The 17,371-nt window shown below is 42.8% G+C and overlaps 1 protein-coding gene across 1 annotated transcript in view; it reads left to right on the top strand.

Moving 5' to 3' along the window:
• The window catches only part of LOC145414930 (uncharacterized), a 353,903-nt gene that overhangs the window by 301,988 nt on the left and 34,544 nt on the right, over positions 1–17,371 (top strand). The window contains exon 2 of the mRNA XM_080284345.1: positions 9,630–9,810. Coding sequence (XP_080140471.1) covers positions 9,630–9,810 — 181 coding nt within the window. The remainder of the gene's footprint in view (positions 1–9,629; positions 9,811–17,371) is intronic.

Below are 17,371 nucleotides of genomic sequence, written 5' to 3'. Positions count from 1 at the left end.
TCACGTTAGGCATTTTCTCTTTCTCTCACTTCCACTCCTACAGCTGGCTTTTCCTTCTTTTATCCTCCTTTTCCTCTCCCCCTTTGCTCCTCTTTTCCCTTCTTTCTTCACTTACTTCCCCTCTCTTTTACTTGATTCTCCTTCCTCTTTCCTCCTCTCTTCCATTCTTTCTTCACTTTTCCCTCTCACTTCTCCTCTCTTTTACTTGATTCTCCTTCCCTTTTCCTCCTTTTCCTTCTTCCTTTACCCTCCTCACTCACTTCCTCTCTCTCTTATTACTCCCTACTCCTTCCCTTTTTCCTCTCTTTCACTTCCTTTACCGTCCTGCAACTCTCTCTCTCTCTCTCTCTCTCTCTCTCTCAGTTGCTAAATAATTAATACCAATAAAGCAGAGATTTCCCGGGGTAAAGATGATAAAGTCACTCTTCGGTATCAGGCATATGTCTTTCAAAATATATGAACTTTTTTCACTCAGCTGGTTCTGTAAATTGCGGGAACTTGCATGTAAGGTTTATAAGTGGGATTCTTTCCAAAATATTACAATTTATTTCTTTTAAAACTGACAAGTGATTCTTAACTGGGGAACTGGCAAACGAGCAAAGGTAACGATTGAGCTTTGATCTGCAAATTTCTGTATGTTACTGTAAACTCAATAGCAGAGAGAGAGAGAGACAGACAGACAGACAGACAGACAGACAGACAGAGACAGACAGTGAGAAATAACTAGGATTTCTGCCACTCAAAGGAATAAGGAATAAGACGGGGAGAGAACAATGAAAAGAAGGTTCAAACAGAGCAGACCCAAATCATTTACCAAAGTTCCTATATTACCAGCAATCAATTTCTGTCTGATTCAGCAATATATCGCCACTGTTTGTAGTAGTTGTTATTAAAGCTAACTCCGGGGTTCAGTGACACGTGAGAGGTACGCAGATGTCTCTGATCTCTATATAAGTGACACAAAGGCTGAAGTGGAGAAAACATACACAGAGGGAAAACCTGGCAGGCCTGAAATATTTCTTAGCCAAAACGAAATTCACCTGGCTGTTACCTCCATCACCAGACTTTTGCATTTCCCTTATTTTACATGAATAAAAATATCTATACATCTATATTTGTCTATCTATCTATATCTATCTATCTATCTATCTATCTATCTATCTATCTATCTATATATATATATATATATATATATATATATATATATATATATATATATATATATATATCATCAGTCGTTTGAGTGTCCACTGCAGGACCGGCCTATCCCGACTGAAGTGGGGACGATACAGCCTATGTATCTCTACCAAGTGGCTTAGGCTGTCTGGTAGAGATTTTATGTAAGGTGAGAAGTGTTTGTAAGTGTAATTGTAGTGTTGGAGTGGTTCTGGATCCGTGTGTAGTCTGTGAACAAAGTGTAATTGTCCTGCGCAAGCCGACTGGGTGCAAGCGTACTTTATAGTATGCGACACTGGTTCAACCACAGCACCCCTTATGTCCGCCAAAGCAGTACGTTGCCGGAAGAACGCTCCCAAAGTTTATTACCCTGGCAGGGGGCGAATCCTCGTTCTCCCATGTACGAAAACGCACACTTTACCACAGTACCATAGAGGTTCCTATATATATATATATATATATATATATATTTATACTGTATATATAAAAGAAAGATACAGAAAAAAGATATTTAACCCTTTTGTCTCACTTCTGATTTACATTTTCGTAGTTTGGTGTTCCACTTTACCATTCTGTGCATCATACGCACTTCATTTACTGGACTGGGAATAAAGTTGGTGATGATAATAATGTCGAATGATTTTCCTCAGCTGAAAACAAATACTTAAAGTTAAAAAGTTACCAACAAAAATTTTTATGTACAGTATGTGTATGCATGTAAGTGTACGTCATCGCAATCAGAAGATTTAAAAAGAATAATTTCTGCAAGACAAGACAGAACCAGAAGGGAAACTAATTTTATCAGTGCCAGAAAAACGGAAAGACCAGACGAGATTAAATGGATATATTTCGTAAAAGAGGAGAGGCTGGGGAAAAAAGGAAATCCGTGGCCAACTTTGATGAGATCCCAGTGTGAAAGAAAACGGGGAGCAGAGGCGGCGGTGGAGGAAGTTAACAAGAAAAGATTTGAGGGTGAGGGAGAAAATGAGGGCTGGAGGGACGACAAGAAAAGAAGGGAGGGTTGAAGACATAAAAATATGGATCTAAAGAGGACGCCTGGAGTTATAAACTGAACGTGAGGGCCTGTGGAAAGAAGGTATGGATCGGAAAGGACAGCGCAAACTCGAAAGAACTAAAAACTACAAAGGGAAAAGTATATATAAAATTAGTCCTAAAACTTCAGCTGACGTGTTTTCTGTTTTACTCCAGCTAACACAGGACGAACTTAGCTTACTCGCTACTGGTACATCTTTCAAGGTGTGAAAGTTAAAGAAAACGTAAGTAGCTAGGAAAAGAACGTAAGGCACTAGGAAAAAACACACAAAGAACTACGAGCAGACAATAAGGAACTAGGAAAAGAACACAAAGAACTAGGAAGAGAACGCAAAGAACTAGGGACAGAACGTAAGACAATAGATTTAGAAGACAAAGAACTAGGAACAGAATGTAAGGAACTAGGAAAATAGCGCAAAGAACTAGGAAAAGAACGTGAGGCACTGGGAACAGAACGTGAGATTTAGGAGAACAAAAGCAACAGAACAGTTACAAGAAACCCTACCATTCCAGCGATTTCAATGTTAAATTTACTGACGACAACAAAAATCAGCCAAGCAGGAGAACCTTCGAGCAGATGAGGATATTAAGACTGAAGAAAGTACGAAGGTAACTGCATTCGAATCAAGTAATAATAATAATAATAATAATAATAATAATAATAGTAGTAGTAGTAGTAGTAATAATAATAATGTGGAAATTTAAACTGAAGAACCTGACCCCTGCTGGCCAAGGTGTGAGCCAGGTGACCCAGTTCATCAACAGGCGTCAGGTGGAAGGACAGGTGTCGCTCTCAGCCGACCTGGCTTCACCTCCATCCTATCGTTACCAGACTCAGGCAGGCAAAGGAGACCGTGAAATGGTCAGGTTAGAAGATTCGATACCACTTCCTCCTTACCAGTTTATTTCTCTTTGTGGCATATTTCTAGCATTATCCTTAATTTTATTTATATAATATCCTCGTTCTGCCTTAGGATGAGAAACTGAGGTGGGATGATGACGACGATGTTGATGGTGTTACAAATTGAGTCGATATTAAGCTCAATTATAATAAATAACATACAAGGGAGTGTTAATATCCCCTTTGCAAAATATAGAACATTACTAAGGACGGGAACCCATAGACTCCTGATGGGATGCGAGAATACGGGGCAAGGCGAGGCTGGGATACTGGGCTGAGGTGAGCAAAGGGCAGTGACAGGACCAATAACGAGAAGCTGGTGTTGGTGATGGCGGCGGTGATGGCGGAACGTAAGTACAGACTGTGCTGAAGGAGGTAATGATGATAGTAATATTACAGCAATGAAAGAGTAATACCAGCATCTTAATGTGGTATTCATCGTTCAAACACAGAAAGCTATAGTTTCATTTTTTCCTGGAATTGTTGTAGATTTCACTTGGGAATTTTTGTAGACTTGATTTGAATTTTTGTACCCTCTAAATAAACACCATTTTAGTATGCCAGTAATATGATTCATCCAGCTAAGTAATCACGGCACCGAATTCACGACACTCCTGTAAACATAGAATGCAAACAGTTACAGTATATCTGCAACTTTGGTCTCCATTAAATGCGGATTATCCCTTGTCGCTTCATCCATTTCCTCCCAACTCTTTCATGCTCCCTGACACATGTACGAGGGGTGACATCGGCTCCTCACACCTGCATCAAGAACCAAATACATAATCTTTCCTAAACATAAATCGCGACTAACACTGCTTGCATGTAATATTCTACCTTCACACAGACAACTATCAGACACTCCACAGTTAACCTAGAATGAGCTGGGAAATGAAATATACAATGAAACAATGACTTTTTATGATTTACTGGTATGAAGGCTTGTTTATCGGAAAAATTATTCAAGCTCTTTCTACGGACACTTTTCTAGACGTATCTCGGCGCCTTGCAGTCAGGGTCTCACGGGGAAGTGCAACATGCGCACCATTAATAAATAAAAGGCAGGTAAACTAACACAGGCTGTCATCACCTCACCTGCCGTCACGCACCTACACCTGTCTCAGTCTATGTGCAAAGCGTCACATTAGTACGGGAATTGAAAACATGTTGTGATTTACTACAGTCTCTCTTTACGATGGAGTGGAGGACTTTCATCTTTCCATAAAGTTTGTTGACGTACGTGTGTTTTCAGGTTTATTATGGTTCCTGTCTAGTGTTCGGCTGGGAGAAAATAGCTCTTTTGGTCACATGTCTTCCACTCGGGTACAAATGGCGACGCTTCATTTCCCCAGCTACACTCGATCGTTTGAAGGTGCGAGGCAACTCTGCACATTGAGGGTGAGGTACATCCGGCTGGAGTTTTACCACCCAGCACTCCACACCTCTCATCTGGGTTCAGAGACATACGGTAGTGCGTAGACTGCGAAGCTATAAAGACATTTCTTCTGAGGTGTAAAGCTGCTGTAAGGGTAGCTCTGGACAATTTTTAAGCACAACTCCGAGTGAAAGTGGAAATTCAGTATCACTCTTTGATGCATACAAACAGCATATGTCCAGCTACCTGTGATAAACTTTACCATGATATACGAGACAATGGATTACCTCCAACTACTATGAAGTATCAAGAGAACTAGTTTAGTGCTAATACTGAATTATCTTTATTGAAACATGTTAGGACAGCCTAACCGAAAATGTGCTTGACATCGGGATGTTTTCGCGACTTATCATTGGATCACAAGGAAAAAGAGGAAAAAATAGTTAAAGCGAAATCCTCACACTATGCCCTGCCTCATTTGAAATCGATTTCGCGTCCCTGCAGTCAGCATTTAACTCCATTACCTATCAAACATCTCCTCCAAGACGAAGTTACAATTCTATAATCTTTTTACTCTAACTTGGCCTAGAAATGCCGTTTCTCCATATTGAATGCTAAGTTGTAACAATGTATTAACACTAGTATATGATGCTAATCGCGAAGAAGTGTTAAGGCCCTCTCCCACTTCGGCGAAAGTGTGGAAGATAAAGTCACGATGTGTCAAAAATCCCTAATCGTGGGTATTCGTCATCAAAATCTTGTCCATTCGTGGCATGGCGCCGATACGTCGCACGAGGTGGAAATTTGTCGTGGGGGACCACGACGTTTTCATGCTGCATGAAAACGTCGTGGCCCTCCACGATTTTGTAAAATTTCGCAGATTAGCCGTAAACAACAAGGCGACGCCTCGGCGACATCAGCGATTACCCTGCGTATAAACCGCGTATGATCGCCGACATCGGCGAGGCATCGGCGGTGAAAAAAAACGTTGAGATGTCAAGGCCCTCTCCCACTTTGGCGAAAGTGTGGAAGATAAAGTCACGATGTGTCAAAAATCCCTAATCGTGGGTATTCGTCATCAAAATCTTGTCCATTCGTGGCATGGCGCCGATACGTCGCACGAGGTGGAAATTTGTCGTGGGGGACCACGACGTTTTCATGCTACATGAAAACGTCGTGGCCCTCCACGATTTTGTAAAATTTCGCAGATTAGTCGTAAATAATAAGGCGACGCCTCGGCGACATCGGCGATTACCCTGCGTATAAACCGCGTATGATCGCCGACATCGGCGAGGCATCGGCGGTGAAAAAAAACGTTGAGATGTCATACGGTCATACGGCGAAGCGTCGGCAATGTATCGGCGATGCATCGGTGAGGTTAATACGACATAGCCTACGTAAACCGTACGATATGTACCGGGTTGTGCGACAGTAATATTTCATCTTATGAATGTCGGTTATATATCGCCGACATTTCGCGGATGAACCGTCGATTAATCGCCTTAAATACGCCGATGACGGCGAGGCACCTGCGATGGCCTCGGCGTTTTGTCTGCGAGGTGCGTGCGATGCATTCGCCGACACATCGACGATACATCGTCGACAGCACGCCGCCGTTGTACCTTTATCGCCGTTGAGTCGCCATAAAAAAAAACGTTCAAATTTGAATTTAGAATAATGCTTGTGCATTACGCCGACGTATCACCGATATGTCGGCTACTAGTCGCCAGTTATATCGTATACTCCGCCGAGGTTTCGGCGTTTTGTCGTACTTGTGTCGCAGGTATTACGCCGACACCACGATTCTTGGTCAGAATCGTCGACACATCACCGACTTCAGCCACGATGAAAATCGTGGCTTCATCGTGCCTATTTACGCCGAAGTGGGAGAGGGCCTTTATGGAGAGAATTTCGAATTACAGTACTGTCAGTTTCTGCCACTGAGCCACGTAAAAAAGCTGCAGAAGGTCGAAAATCTGTGTCAGGTTAAAATGAAAGTACTATTATATTGATCAAAACATGTATCATCTACTAAAATGTTGAGGTTAGAAGTGGGCTTAGAGTTTTTTTCAGTCGACTGCATGAGGGTAGTTAAGGCTGACTTTTTTTTTTTTTTTTTTTTTTTAAGTTACGCCGCGGTGGCAGAGCTATTAGCATTGCTGCCTGAGAATTTGCCGTCCCGTTGGCACAGGATCAGATTTCTGACTCAGGCAAATGACGTCACTCGTGTGTGTGTGTGTGTGTGTGTGTGTGTGTGTGTGTGTGTGTGTGTGTGTGTGTATCTATATCTATATATAAATATATATATATAAATATATATATATATATATATATATATATATATATATATATATATATATAATCTATTTATGTATGACAAAAACAGTGTCTATAGATACACACAAGCGCCAGTAATATTTTCATAACATTTTTTGCAAAACAGTACAGCTCGGACAACAGAAGCCATGTAGTAACAACAACCATAGCAGGTGCGTGATAAAAGTGTGTGTGTGTGTGTGTGTGTGTGTGAGAGAGAGAGAGAGAGAGAGAGAATATCACCTTTTTGATGGGGTACTAAAACTATCCACTTGGAGTCCTTTATTACGACATCCCCCCTGACCTCTCCCTCTCCTTCATTTCCCTATCACTCCCCTCCCCCTCCTCTCTTCCCCTTTTTCCCTCATCTCTTTCCCCTTTCCCCCCCTCTGCTCCCCCTCCACACATCAAACGATTTTCTGTTAATGACCTGGGCTTGGCGAATTGATGGATGAATGGATGGATGAATGGACAGATGACGGGAATTATGGACGATGGAGTGAGTGGAGTGAATGGATGAATGCAAGCGTGAGAGGTCTGATGGATGGATGAGTGGACTGGCGAATGGAAGGGTGGATCAGCTGAATAGGGGTGGATGGATGGGAGGGTGGATAAGTGCCATGGATGGGTGAATATTGAATGAAATGATGGACGGGTGGATAGATGGGAATATAGGTGAAATGATGGACGATGGTTGGATGGTTGGATCGATGAACAGATGGGTTGAAAAATGGATGAAAAGATGGGTAGATAAATGAATAGATGGATTGATGAGTGGGTGAGTGAGTGGATGAATGAACAGACTGATAGTTCATGGACGGATAGGTGGAAGAATGGAAGAATTGAGTGGATATTGATGGATTGATGGGCGGATGGGTGAGTGTGTAGAAAGAACCACAAGAGTGATGGATTGATAACTGGACTGATGGAAGGATGGGTGTGTTGACCTGTTGGGGCTGGATGGATGAATGGATGGTTAGATTGATGGATGGAGGGATGGGTGAGTGGGTGGGACAGAAAGTCTCTATAAACCGCTTAAGCATTACTATTTTTTTTTTTTAGCTTATTCTTAGTTCCACCAGACTATTTCGCTCAGGTAGGAATAGACTCCCTCATAGCAATATATTTTCTCAGGTAAGAAGGTAAAATAAAAACACCTTAGAATATTTGCATACTAATTAAGCCCTTCAGTCCGAATACGTTTTATTTCATTTTTCTTTCTCCTGGGAATTTTATTTGGCTTAGAAGAGACTTCTGGAATCTGAGAGGTTACATATAGTCTCCATTAACTCCCTTCACTGCTAAGATAATCTCAAAGATCTTCATAATATCACCTGGTAATAGCAACCATGAAATAAAAATCCTCGGGCTGAAAGGGATAATACGAGACTACTAGACCATGCACACGTATCGAATTAATCTGCAGTAATTGTCCATCAGTATTGCGCAAGGCTTTTTTTTCTTTTCTTTTTATCAATCATTTATGCCCAGTTTGTCAGATGGTGCAGAGAGCAATGTAAGAGAGAATCACTGGCTTTGATTTTAGCGCTGAATTGAAGTGTAGGATATGACTGTAAAAACAATCAGAAGGCAGTAATGCGTGTAACTTGGCCTCACTGAAGTGAAATCTGGGAACAAGAGGGAACTTCTCACGTAAAAATCATAACTATCATCATCATCGTCGTCATCATTGTCGTCGTCGTCCTCTTGATCATCATCATAGCTCCTTTTCCCACTAATAAATGAAAACATTGTCTGGAAATGTGATAATAAATGCTTAAAAACAGAACACCACTCAACACAGTGCACAGTGAAATGGACTATACATCCATTCATTAACTGTCCAAGCCTTCAGTATTCTCGTTTGTGTTATGCTTTGTTAAAGCTGGTAGGCTGAGGTTAGATCAAGTAAGATTAGGTTAGGTTAGGCCAGGTTGGATAAGGTTAGGTTTGGCCAGGTTATACTATGTTAAGTTAGTTATTGGAATTTCAGCGCGACTATTTTGGGTAGAAACTTAGCTCTTGTGCAGAAATTGGCCGCCACATCAGTAATACGCCTTCGTTCCTCTGAGGGTTAAAAACTCTCAGAGGATGTGAAAAATATGGCTCTTTAATCCGCTTACCACAAGACAATTTTATATATCTATTTCAGGGGTGACTCCTGTTTCGTAAAAGTTCAAAAGGCTTCAGTTAGCAAAGAGGGGACAGCTCATGGTGAAGGCGCTAAGGGGTCGAATACCTGTCAAATGATTAATTTGTCAAAGTTCAGATATATGTCAATCTATTTATATCAACAGCGTCAAATATACAGGGGTGCCTCATACATAGCGCTCCACTTCCATTCTGCCGGGCGATATCAAGTATGTTGCGGAGACGACTCAATAGCCAACTTAACCGCCCTCGCAACACACAAGATACTGCCACGAAAGTTCTAGTGGAGTGCTATTTACCGATTACACAATACATGTTGATTTACTAATTTTTCTAAGCTCAGACATATGGCAACCGAATAACACCAACAACTTGAAATACGTCAACCTAATTTTTTTCTGGCTATTAAAAAACTATCACTTTAATAATTTTTCTTACCTCAGTTATCAGTCTATTAATTTTTCTGACCATATTTGTCTGTCACCCACTTTGTATAACCAATCAGCATGTGCCTTCCACTAAGTGAGAGAGAGAGAGAGAGAGAGAGAGAGAATAATCAGAGTCCCCACCATTCCTACACCCTAATCTGTACTATAGAATCACGAATCAACGCTTTCCCAGCCTCTTACTCTAACTCTTCTTTCCTCTCCCCCACAGGCAAGCTGGTGCCCTTCCTGGAGTACTGTGTCAGCCACGCCTCAGTGCTCACCATCCTCGTCATCAGCTTCGAGCGCTACTATGCCATCTGTCGACCACTGCGCGCCTCCTACACCTGCACCAAAATGCGCGCCTGCACCTGTATCCTCACCATCTGGGCGGCGGCTGTTATGCTATCATGGTTAGTGTTATTTTTTTTATTATTATTATTTCCCGACTAGGCGACTACGAAACGTTAAGCGAACGGTGGTACGCTAAGAGCCATCCCTGCATAATCCGACGCACAGCAGCTTAGCGAAGGAATGAGTTGATTTGATATTTCAAAGGTTAAAACTTGACGGTGTTTCTCGCCTGGTGGGAATTACATCAGTCCGTCCATCCATCCACCCATCCATCCATCCACCCATCCATCCATCCATCCATCCATCCACCCATCTATCCATCCATCCATCCACCCATCCATCCATCCACCCATCCATCCATCCATCCATTAAGAAGTCTTTCTCATCATCACCTCAAAATGCCACACGTATGATTTCCTTTTATTATTATTATTATTATTATTATCATCATTATTATTATTATTATTATCATTGCTGTTGTTGTTGTTATTATTAATATCATTATTATCAGCATTAGCAGTAGTAGTAGTAATTGGGCTAAAAGTAGGTGATAATATTCAGCTGATGCCTATTCTTGACGTCAGTTAGTCAATCCGTCCATCCATCCATCCATTCATCAATCCATGTATCAGCTGGTCGTCTCCTCGCCTAGCCAGCCTCTCGTGTGATCACCCCACTGAATATGTAATGAAGCTTGAGTCACACTTCCCAGCCCCTCACACTAATTACAGGCAGGCAGTGAAAGAGAGAAAGAGAGAGAGAGAGAGAGAGAGAGAGAGAGAGAGATTGCAGAGGGGGAGGGGGATCAATACCTATAGAGGAAATAGAAGGGGAGAAACGTGTAATTGAACGGGGATGGTCTGGAGAGTGTCTGAGATTCAGGAAGGGGTAACTCCTAAAACTAATAACACATGCACATTTAAGTAGTTTCTCTCCATAACCAGCAGCCGATAACGCAGAGACTTACCTTCAGAACTACACTGTCTACAAACTTTTTTCTCTCAACATTAAGTAAAATAATATCCTTTAACCATAAAGCCATTAATTTCACAGCCGAACGACGACCTACTTCACATTCCCATCATAACTACGGAAAGAAAATCAAGAAAATCCATAACCAGAAGCCACGAATTTCTGCATCAACTTTTCAACATTCCTTAAACACTTCAGATATCTCTAATTAGATCCAGAGCGTCCATAACTAACCATCTAACAACTCCTCTTCAATAATCACACACAACAATAACTTCAGACTACACCCCAGCCATTCCTTAATCATCTCCAGTAATTAGGCAGTCAAGCACCCGCAAATTAAAGAGAAAGAAAGAAAGAAAGAAAGATAGAAAGAAAATCCAAGGCATCTTCTCAAACAAAAAGAAAGTCCAGATAACTCGGAAAGAATCCAATAATCTCAAAAAAGCATCCCAGCCGTCAATCCCCATCCCTCAGTAAGATCCAACCAAAACCACCCTCAAACTCCACACACACACACACACACACACACACACACACACACACACACACACACACACACACACACACACACACACACACACACACACACACACACACACACACACACACACACACACACACACACACACACACACACACACACACACACACACACACACACACACACACACACACACACACACACACACACACACACACACACACACACACACACACACAAACAAACAACCCCACACACACACACAAACAACCCCACCCACACACTTCCACTCCAACTCATGACTAATTACGGCCACCAAGTTCTTCATTTCTCCGGGTCAGTATCGCCACCGCTACTCCTCTCCCCAACCTCCCTTTGCCTCGTTAGCCTCATAAATCCCAATATATTTTTTTCCGTCCTTCCAGCGGCCACCCATTCATTCATCAGGCCGGGCTGGTTGGCTCCCTCGTCACTCATTATCTCTAAATACCCCGAGGGAGTTTACCCAAAGGCGGAGGGTGATGGGTGGACGAGGGAGGAAGAATGGTAGCAGGAAGAAATGAGATGGAAGGGCTGAGGAGAGAGGGGACATATTCGGCCCATATAAGGTTGGCCTTTACTGCCACCTTTTCTTTATTATTGTTATTATTAGCCTGTCTTTGGCTCAGTGGTAACGTGCGCGCGTATTAGACGCAAGGGCCGAGTTCAAATCCCGGCCAGACCAGTGATTAATTTGTTAATTTCAGATTTGTCCCTTACATTGGTTGGCAGCGGTGTGGGATGTGAGGTGGGGCTTAGAGGGCCATGATGTTGACAGTGTCTTAAACCTTACATCCCGGGGGCGAGCTGTTTGTGTGGTTCGCGGGCTTCCCCAAATTGTGGCCTCCAGTGTGCTACGCTACCATGTGTGTTCGAAACTGATCAAATTAATCACCAGGGGGAGAAAAGAGTGATGTAATGGGGTGTATAAAAGCCCGCGTTGCCTATATGTAGAGCGGGGATCCTCTCTTTTTGTGGTAGGTGGTGGCAACCATCATCCACTCACTTGATGTAGTGCTGCCTACTTCTTGCTTAGCCTTTATCATTCTTTTTCTGTGCCTGTCCTCCTCTCTTCCTATTTCTCCCATCTTTCCTGTCACTTCTTATTGCTTTTCTTTCCTTTACAGGTGGCTTTACATTGATTGACAAGCCAAATGGTTTCCTGTAAGCCAAGAAACCATTTACACTGCTGGGTGGTAACCATATAACCAAACCATACGTGCTCCCTACGTGTCAACTAGTGGGTTGGTGGAGGGTTAGTGCCCCTCCCAGTAAAACAACTAACTCAAAGTCAAATGGCCACCCCTTACGGGATTATGGCGTCTGGCAATAGATAGATAGATAGATTATTATTTTTATTATTATTATTAATTATTATTATAATTGTTCCTCTGTACAAAGGAAAAGGGGAGAGAGAAGTATGTGGTAACCATAGCGGTATTTGCCTTCTTAGTGTGACTGGTAAAATATATGGTAGAATACTCATTGATAGGGTAAGGCATATGACAGAGGAGCTAGTTGGAGAAGAACAAGGGGGATTTAGGAAGGGAAAAGGGTGTGTAGATCAGATATTTGTTCTAAGATGTTTAGTGGAGAAGTATCTAGAGAAGGGAAGGAAAGTGTATGCTGCCTTCATGGACTTGGAGAAAGCTTATGACAGAATAGATAGGCAAGGTATGTGGAAGGTATTAAGAATATATGGAGTGGAGGGGAAATTGTTGAGTGCTGTGAAGAGTATGTACAAGGGAGCTAGGGCTACGGTGCGAGTGGATGGTGAGCTGAGTGAGTTCTTTGATCTCAATGTGGGACTGAAACAAGGGTGTGTGATGTCTCCATGGCTGTTTAATATATATATGGATGGGGTTGTAAAGGAGGTGCAAGGTAGGGCAGTGGATGTGGGGGTGGCCCTAATGAATGAGGGTGAGATTTGGAAGCTTCCGGTGTTGCTGTTTGCTGATGATACATTATTGTTGAGTGAAGATGAATGGGAGTTGCAAGGTTTGGTGAATGAATTTGGGACAGTGTGTAGGAGGAGGAAGCTGAAAGTTAATGTAAACAAAAGTAAAGTTATGGTGTTTGAGAGGAATGAAGTCACAGAGTGTGCAGTGAGATTGGATGGTGAGGATATGGAGAATGTGAGTGCATTCAAGTACTTGGGTAGTGTGATGAGTAAGGATGGAACTTTGGGGGATGAAGTACGTGAAAGGGTACAGCAGGGAAGAAAGGTTGTTGGTACACTGAAAGCAGTGATGAGAAATAGGGAGGTGAGTATGGAAGTTAAGAAGTCACTGCATGATGGTATTGTGATCCCTACCCTGACGTATGGAAGCGAGGCGTGGACCTTGCAAGGGGGGGAACAAGTCAAGAGTGAGAGCAGTGGAAATGAGTTACTTGAGAGGAGCATGTGGAGTGACGTGGAGGGACAGGTTGACGAATGAAGAAGTGAAGGAACGTTGTGGGGTAGATGTGGATGTGGTTGAAAAGATTAGGAGAAATACACTGAGGTGGTTTGGACATGTGGAGAGAATGGAGAATGAAAGACTGACTAAGAGGGTGTATGTAGGTGAGGTGGAGGGAGGGAGAGGGAGGGGTAGACCGAGGATGAGGTGGAGGGATGGAGTTGAGAGGTATATGAGGGAGGGGGGGTGAGTTGGGGGGAGGGGAGTCAAATGGTGGGTGACAGAGTGACTTGGAGGCGTTTTGTCTGCGGCCACCCTTTGCGGGATTAGGGCGTCGGGCTATAGATAGATAGATAGAATTATTATTATCGCCCGCCTTTACAAAACGGAGTGATAATGTTTTTGCCCGCCTCGGTGTGTGTGTGTGTGTGTGTGTGTGTGTGTGTGTGTGTGTGTGTGTGTGTGTGTGTGTGTGTGTGTGTGTGTGTGTGTGTGTGTGTGTGTGTGTGTGCGTGCGCGCGCGCGCTACTGACAGTACGTTGAAGCCCTATCAAATGTCCTTTATTAAACCTCCTTTGCGTCCATCATCCACTCACTCGATGTAGTCCCTACCTTCAAGTGACTCTGCTCTGAGTGGCAAGTCAAATTGCATACTGTAACCCAGGAAACCATTTACTACACTGGACGGTAACCATATAGGGGCCTGGTAGGTTAGTGGATTTAGGCGCTCCAATCGACTGGGTCCATTTAGATTTTCCGTCAGAGGGATGGCTGGGGGGTGTATTATCCACTCAATGCCACTCTGGGGCGAGCGACAGGTACACTCTCGCCTTAATGTCCGAAGTAAATAGCCGAGCCATGGGACTCGACGCTTCTGAGAGAGAGAGAGAGAGAGAGAGAGAGAGAGAGAGAGAGAGAGAGAGAGAGAGAGAGAGAGAGAGAGAAAGAGAGAGGAGGGAGGGGAGGAAGGGATAAGAGGAGAAATGTATAGAGGAAGGAAGCGCATAAATGTGAGTTTATGGGAATGAGAGTCAGAGGCGGAGAGAAAACAGATTTTAGAGAGAGGGAGGGAATAAAATGGACAATGTATAGGAAGGATGATGGGAGGAGAAAGAGAGGGAGAAGATGACGGAGGGGAGAGTGTAAGAGAAGAGGGAGAGGGTGAGAGAAGAGGGAGAGGGTGAGAGAAGAGGGAGAGGGTGAAATGGGGAAGGAGGATGCGAGAAAAGATGGAAAGGGTGAGTGGAGAGGGGGACTGCCAGAGGAGAGGGAGTGAGAGGGAGGAGGAGAAGGAGAAGGTGAGAGGGAAAGGAGAGAGTGAGAGGAGAGGGAAAGGAAGAGAGTGGGAGGAGAGGAAGAGGGCGAGACGAGGAAGTGGTTTAGTAATGAGAAGGTGAGAGCCTAAGAAAATGCTAGTTTTGTGAGAGGAAGAGTGGGGAGACAGTGTGTGAGAGGGAGAGAGAATACGAGAGGGAGAATATGGTGCTGTGAGTGAATGTGAGAGAACGTGTAAGGAGAAAACGGTTAAAGGGAGAATATGAGGAAGTGTGGGAGAAAAAAGTGTAAAGGGTAGTTTGTGTGTGAGAGAGTGCAGTAGGAAGAGTACGGGAGAGAAAGAGAGAGAGAGAGAGAGGGGGGGGAAGCCGTCATGTGTGTTTGCCCATCCTCACCCCAATTACTAAGTTTTGTAAGATGAGATGCCGGAATGGGGGAGGGGGTGAGAGATAAGAGAGAGGGAGCAGAGGAGAGGAAATTGGCGGTGGTGGTGGTGGAGACGGGTTTGGTGGTCCTATGAGAGAGAGAGAGAGAGAGAGAGAGAGAGAGAGAGAGAGAGAGAGAGAATGGAATGAGGGAGTTTAAGAATATGAAAAGGAAGGGAGACGGTGGGAGACGGGAGGGAAGACGTGTTTGGAGAGGCTGGGTGAGGGCAGGAAGAAGTATAAGATTTTTATGTTCTTTATGTACCAAAGGCTGGGAATGTACAATAGACATCCCTTGAAAAGAAAAATGGAAAAAAGAGTATAAGGATATCAAAAGCCTCTCATTTCGAGATGTGCAAAGAGATGAGAGGAATAGAGAGAGAGTGAAGGAATTTGAGAGAGAGACTTGGAGCTAGTGGGAGAGACTTGGGGATAGTAAGAGAGTCCTGGAGGCAACTGGAGATAGTGAGGGAGGGTGGGAGATTGCGAGAGAGAGACTTCTAGAGAGTGGGAGATAGTATAAGAGGATGAGAGCAATCTGAGACAATGTGAGGCAATGAGAGAGGTATGGGAGATGATGCGAGAAAAAGATTGATCATAGAGAAGGAGGGAGGGGTTGATACAAAATTTAAAAAAAAATGGTAAAAAGATAAAAAACTATAGGTAAGTAAAGGTAAAGGATAAGAGAGGAAGAAAATGAACAATAAAGATAAATAAGTAAATAAATCTATAAAGAAATAAGATCTCAGCATTGACCCTTACCCTTCAGGAAATATCAGAAGTCAAGTTCAGAATGATTTACTTTTCTCTCTTCTCATCTCTTCCTCAAAAGTTCGTGTGTTTGTTAATGGTGAGAGCGATTCAACACGATTTCCCAATGGATACATCCTCTTCTTCCTATTTCTTCTTCTCTCTTCGTCTTCTTTTTCCTCTCTCTCTATTCACCTTTTCCTTACTTCCTGTTATCTCTTGTCTTTTTACTTTTTTTTTCCACTTTATTTCCTCACTTCCTGTTATATGTCTCGTCTTTCTCCTTTCTTTATTCACTTCTTCCTTACTTCCTCTTAGCTTCCTCATCTTTCCCCTTTTTTATTCAACTTTTGTTTACTTCCTGTTATCATCCACGTCTTTCCGCTTTCTTCATTCGCTTCTTCCTTACTTCCTGTTATTTTCCTCTTCTTTCTCCTTTCTTTATTCCGTTTTCCTTAATTTATTCTTCCAGTACTCCTCCTCCTTTCCTTTTTCCTTCATCCTATAACTACTTTCTTCTTCTTCTTCTTCCTCCATCTCCTTCTTCTCTTCCTCTTTTCTTTATTCAACTTTCACTCCTCCCCATTCTTATTTTCTTCTTCCTCCTTCTCTCTTCCTCTCGAAAGTAAGAATAATTGACTTCGCTTCCTTTCATTTTTGGATTCAGTGTCCTTTCTTTCTTCCACATTTTCTTTTTCTTCCATTCTTTCCTCCTATTCCTCTCGCTTCCTCATACGTCTCATACGAGTTTCTCCTTCACTCTCTTTCTCCTATTTTGCTTTGTCCCTTCCTCCTCCAGAAAAATATGCTCTCTCTCTCTCTCTCCCTCTCTCTCTCTCTCTCTCTCTCTCTCTCTCTCTCTCTCTCTCTCTCTCTCTCTCTCTCTCTCTCTCTCCCTCTCTCTCATTACTTTCTAATAAAAAGAAAGTAAATACCCCAGACAATCTGCTCACGTCATCCCATGATTATAACTTCCGGCAAAGGACTTTTTCTCAGGTATTTTTCTTTTCATTTCTTCGTGTGGACTTAAATTTACCTGACTTATACCTAAATTTACCTGACTTATACCTAATTCAACCTTACTTATACCTAAATTTACCTGATTTATACCTAAATTAACCTGACTTACACCTAAATTTACCTGACATACCTAAATTTACCTGACTTATACTTCAATTAACCTGACTCACGCCTAAATTAACCTGACTTACACCTAAATTTACCTGACTTATACCTAAATTAACCATGTAAACCTAAATCAGCCTGGCGGAAACTT

The sequence above is a fragment of the Coenobita brevimanus genome, chromosome 101 (genome assembly GCF_032717465.1).
Source record: "Coenobita brevimanus isolate Jiangsu-jjx chromosome 101, ASM3271746v2, whole genome shotgun sequence".
Lineage (NCBI taxonomy): Eukaryota > Metazoa > Arthropoda > Malacostraca > Decapoda > Coenobitidae > Coenobita > Coenobita brevimanus.
Note: the sequence above shows the minus strand (reverse complement) of the source record. Positions and strands in the feature narration are given on the sequence as shown.